This window comes from Papilio machaon, chromosome Z, assembly GCF_912999745.1.
Source record: "Papilio machaon chromosome Z, ilPapMach1.1, whole genome shotgun sequence".
Lineage (NCBI taxonomy): Eukaryota > Metazoa > Arthropoda > Insecta > Lepidoptera > Papilionidae > Papilio > Papilio machaon.
This window is the reverse complement of record NC_060016.1, coordinates 818,179-824,178: the sequence shown is the minus strand read 5'-3', so window position 1 is coordinate 824,178 and position 6,000 is coordinate 818,179. Positions and strand designations below refer to the sequence as shown.

Below are 6,000 nucleotides of genomic sequence, written 5' to 3'. Positions count from 1 at the left end.
AAAATTAATATTATATATGTTTGTATGTTATCATAAAGTTTGGCTACTGTTATACTTGTATTAATAAACATTTTATCTCTACTCTATTAAAGAGAATGAATGGGATCGCACTATGGATTAATCCAAATGTCACTGCAGTGGAGTTCAATCTACCATTACAATGAATAAAATGTTATACGACGACTAATAATCTTTGACAAAGACAAAGTAACAAATGTTTTCATTCAATCGTCCGATAATATTATCATTTGCCTGTTTATGTTTTTGCAAGTAATATAACAATGGGTCCTAAGTATAAGGACTAAAGTAACAAATTTATGATTTTTACTTTCTTGTGTTAAAAGTTACCTCTTAGTTTATTAAACAAAATACAAATTTTACAAATAGTAATAAAAAGGCATATGCGGCCTATTTTCCCATATGGTTGAAACTTTCGAGAGCTTGTCCTGAAAACTTGTCGTTTCGAAAATTTATATGACGAAAATTATAATCCTTTAATTTGACTTTTTATTAAGACAAAAACTGAAGACATAATTGAAAATTAGAAAGATTATAAAAAGAAGGCTATAGCAACCATAGTTTCTATCAGCTACAATTTTTTTGACTTAAAATATGTTCAAAACAAATTAAACTAATATAATAATTTACAGTGCTAGCTGACCCGACAGACATTGTCCTATGATACTAAATTCAATGTTCCTCATTTTCTAATTTTTTTCCATCAAAACCACCTCTGAGCAATAATAAACACAACAAAGAATTAACAAAATTGTTCCATCAGTTGCGTGATACGATGACCAAGGGAAATAGCGATAAATTTTTATAAATAAAAATATTCATCGAATCAATTGAGTGAATGAAAACACATGTCTGATGTTTGTCCTGAATGAGTTGCATCTCGATAGTTATTATTGTACAGAAGTCGCTGTAGGCGAGATGTCGGGGGGCACTCACCGTCGTCCTCCGTCGCCATGGGACTCACGCTGCCAAAGAACCGCTTGTCGAGGAGCTGCAGCAGTTGCAATGCGCTCTCGTGAACCGGCGCCCGCGGACAACCGGTGCACATTAACGTCACGTTGATGATGGCCGTGTAGTGGTCGCAAGGGTATTCTCTGACGAACAATAAAATCTATTAAACATACACACACACAGACACACCACTCACGAACTTAATCCAGAGAGTTTGAGAGATTAAATATTTTCTATTTCTTCAATTTAATTACTAAAAACTGAAATATGGCCATTTTATTTCTTTATCAAAGTGGAATGAAAGCGTAATTATTTACTTGCAACAACTTTCACAAACCTAATCCTGCAAAAGGAAAAATACCATCAGAGAAAAAATTCAATGTAATGCATATTAAATTTTCCATTTTTGCACAAATACAAATGAAAACTCGCTCTAACTTTAATCGAGTACCGTATTGCGATAGTTACTTCTTATTGTTTTCAAATTGGTCGTAGGAGCCACAAATATGTATATTATCTATCATATATAGGTATCATGAAAACTACAAAGTGTTCATTTCGAGAACTGAAAATATCTGCACAGACTCAAAGTTGCTGAAAATCATTTTAATATATCGAAAAAAAAAATCTGAATTCCGTTAAAGTTTCAATTTGATACTTTATGAACATTTCAGTGAAATTTAAATGGAAAAAATGTCAACAACAGAGGCTCGTTTGTAACACCGCATTCACTGCGTATTCAGTTTTAATTCAATTACTAGTTTAATGCAGACATAGAGCGAATATTCTATAAAATTGATTTCGTTAGCTCTGTTCTGTGGTACTACGATTTCGTTACATTTTTAATACATACCTTTCGCTATTCGTTTTTAATCAGTGAATTAAATCATTTACATTGTCTGTTTTATAAGGTCCCTAATTTGATCAATGTAAGCTTTTAGCGACGTCCTTTACTCACATCGCGGCACTACTTTATAACATAGTCTTATCTTGTTACTCTTCAAATTCAAAGACTTTAAAAAGAATTTTTTCCTTTGCCTTATATCATTATTAAATAAACTCATAAAAGTATTCGTAAGTGATATAATAATTCAATTTTTGTATCAAATACGTAGTAACACAAACAATGTCTCATATATAATGTTATTCTTATCGTACAAAACAAATTAATTTATCGTCTGACAGTAATGTCAGTCAAATATAATATTTGATATTATTTCAGAGTCTATTAAACTCATAAATATAAAATAATATTAACTTTGATAAAGTAAGGTAGGACAATACCAACATAGGCACAAATACTATGTGACAAAATATTTAATATGTTGTATGTGTAAATGTACAGGAAAACAAGACACTTTTCTTTTTGTTAAAACATAGAAATAATTAAATTAACGCTAATTTTTTCTTTAACAACATGCTTGTATTCTTGCATATCAGTTCCTAAAATAAATTAAAATAAATTCAGTTCTTAAAATAAATTGCCCTTAATAACATTTAAGTAATTACAGAAGATACTATTGCCCGCGACTTCGTCCGCGCCGAATAGAATAATCTAGTAATTCAGTAGTATTCTAGTAATTCTCAGTGATAATGTTACGTTTGAAATCGGTTAATTAGTTTTTGAGTTTAATTATTTCATACAAAAATACAAATCATTCCTCTGTATAATATTAGTATAGATGTATATCGTCACATATTGACGCGATCGATTTATGGACACCGAAAAACTAAATACTACTCAGTTACCGGATATAGGTGACTATCACTTAGCAGATTGGTAAGGCGCTCCTCGGGAAATATCAATATAAACACACCTCCTTACCTTAAGCGATCGGGTCGTTACTAAAATACATATACGACATCTAACAAATACAGCCCAACCTGGATAACCGGGAGTGCAAGGGACCGCTATAATTGTATTGCTTGGAGATGTTTCTCTCTAACCCGAATTTCTCGCTTAAGGAGGTGTCCAACAGGACAGTGGTTTCTCGCTTATCCAAGTTCGACTGTACAAGTCATCGGCAAATTCGAGTAAGCCTCCCGCACAGGCGAATTGCATTCGTACGTGTTCATATACAGGCATCTTACTAATATTATAAATGCGAATGTTTGAACTCCAGAACAGCTGCATAGATCTCGCTGAAATTTGGCAAAGATGTATAGAACACTGTCTGGAAAAACACCTAAGCTACTAATTAAGTTTTTCTTTTTCTAATTCTGCGCGGACGACGTTGTGGGTTAAAGCTGATAGTTTATAGATTATAAATAAGTCTGTAAGTTATGAGCTTATTTATCTAAAAGCTGACATGGAAAATATTCGCCACGGGCCATGAGCGCGATGTTAACTCGTTTACAGTTTCATCGAGAAGGGAGGTACAGACTGCAAAAAGTGTTAAAAACGAGCCATCGTGATTCGATCAACGGCGCGATGCATGTTATCGAGTTTGCATTAATAACTAGACCAGTGATTCTCAACCTTTTTTTGGTTATGGCACATATTTAACGATTTCAAAATTTGGCGGCACACAAAGAAAAGTGTGCGGCGACTTGAGACATATTCCTATTGCTATGCACGCCGCTTCATCATAATTTGGCACTAAGAAATACTGCGTTAAAGCAAATAACAAAATATGTTTTTTTTTTGTGGATTTAAATATATATTCATGTTAAAAATATATTTTTTTAAATGATATAATTTAATAATATTAACATTATTATATATTTGCAAAATTTGGCGGCACACTTTTGAAATTTGGCGGCACACAAAAGTGCCGCGGCACAGTAGTTGAGAATCACTGGACTAGACTGTAACACGAGTACGCTTCTACGACCTTATGAAATTTGCGGCCGGCTAGCACATTGATTCAATAACGCAGCGAAATCCGTTTCTAAATACAAGCTGCATCAAAATTTTACTACTTATTTTTGCTTAGAATTTTTCACATTGTGTTTTACCATATTAATAGCTGATTTTTTTTTTTGATTATTTAAAACAAAAGGGCATTTCGATAATTTTCGTTCGTAATCACGTGGCTCCCACGCAACAGGTAAAGACTTGCACAGCGGTTAACATTTATTCACGTTCACGGACGATGTAGACAAATAAAAGATTGAAAATGTGAAGGTAATACAATAAAATAACCTAATACATAAAAATCTTTTGACTATAATAGTCAAAGCAAGACTTTGCTAAAGAATGTTTCATAGAGTGAACCAGACATCTGATTAAAATAGTTGTTTTGTACATCTCTGCGAGGTCTGACCGTGAGTTGTAATTATTTTCACAGAAAGTTTCAAAAACTTTTTATTCGGAACGCTTTACACGAGATATTAATAATGCTTCCATGCAAATAACGCAGAGTCAGACATGTCCTGCGAGTTGGGAATATACTTTTAATCTTTATTGTGTAACAAAGTTGCAGTAAAAGGATTTTTATTCGAATGAGTCAAATATGCGACTAAAGGTTGCTTTGACCGTTCCTTTGATATGCATTAATGTACTAGTATATTTGCATGGTAATTTTACGTTAGTCCATTGTAACTCTCCGTTACCCAAAGCTTATTAGCTCTCTTTTTATTTTTTTTAATTCCTTGGCTGTTTGTTAAAAATAAAATTAATTGGTTATTCAATCAACTTAAATAATTTCTCAAGTAGTAAGACGAGATCAAAGTATCAGCGGTATCAGTGGTATAAAAGTTGTCAAAGTTACAGTTATAAAGGTATCGATTTCACCAGACTGTTATGAGAGTCAATGATTCGTTAACGATGAAACGTTTGTATCGTGATTTTCCAAGCGGCCAGCGACACAGGACGACATCGAGACAATAGAAACAATTTCAAATACCTATTACAGGTAACAGAGCGCTTCGTTGGCATGTCATTTGTATTATTACATATTATATTTTCTGTTTCGTCCAAGAGTATGTAAGGGACTACAAAATGTAAAATATAACCAACATTGGCGCGAGATGGAAAACAACTGAATAAAAACCCGACTGAGAAGAGGGTGAATTTTTTTTTTTTACGAAACGAATTTGACGGGTGATTTGATATTCAATACGTATTCATCTTTTGAATTTGAAGGTGCAATATGTCAGGATTTTTTGGTTTCTTAATTAACAAGAAGTAAATATTCATTAGGGTTGATACTCGATGTGAAATCGTTTTAGGATATTAATAAGTTTACAAGATCAGCTATGGCCAGTCGCAAAACGTTTGTTTATACATTAAAGTATTCTTAAAGCTCAAAGGCACAAAAAGTGTGTGTGGAAAATAAAATGAAAATAACGATGGAAGAAAGCTCGTTAACTCAAAGGTAGGGTTTTACGTTTAAAGTATAAAGTTTGCGGTAAAACGCGACCTTGTCGGTTTTTACTTTGTAAAGTGCACTTTCATCGCAAACTTAGTTGTAAATACACTTTACAGTAAGTTACGGTTAGATCGTCTTTATGTATATGTTATACTGTGTAGTAAGAGGAGGGAGGGAGGTTTGGCTGAAATAAGATAACAAGTAGTTCTTTGTGACTGATGACGTAAATTTAAAGAATAAATCTTACTCCGTACTAATATTATAAATACGGTATTGGATGTCCAATACGGTTCAATGGATCTTAATGAAATTTGGCAGTTATAGAACATAGTCTGGCAAAAAACAGTTTAATTTTTAAGTTTTTTGATGTGAAACATCTATAGGCTCACTTGTAAACCGAATTGTTGGCGTGGCGACGCTTGCCGTGGCGACGGGTCGCCACGCTATACTGAGGTATACATATATATATATATATATATATATATACATATATATATGTATACCTAATATAGTAATATATATATATATATATTATTTTAATAATATTATCTTGTATGCATATTACTTGTACACACACGATGTTTCACATCTGCCAGGCGTCCCATGACGGCTCACATTTTTTTTTTTAGTTAAGTCGCGGGATTATATTAGGAGCTCGTTTATGATATTTTGCGAATTTCAATATTACTTTGTACTAAAAAGTACACGTGATTAGGTT

The 6,000-nt window shown here is 32.8% G+C and overlaps 1 protein-coding gene across 1 annotated transcript in view; it reads right to left on the bottom strand.

Moving 5' to 3' along the window:
- Window positions 1-844: 844 nt before the first annotated feature.
- Window positions 845-6,000, bottom strand: part of LOC106715084 (protein furry-like) — a 28,883-nt gene continuing 23,727 nt past the window's right edge. The window contains exon 25 of the mRNA XM_045686084.1: window positions 845-1,112. Coding sequence (XP_045542040.1) covers window positions 845-1,112 — 268 coding nt within the window. The remainder of the gene's footprint in view (window positions 1,113-6,000) is intronic.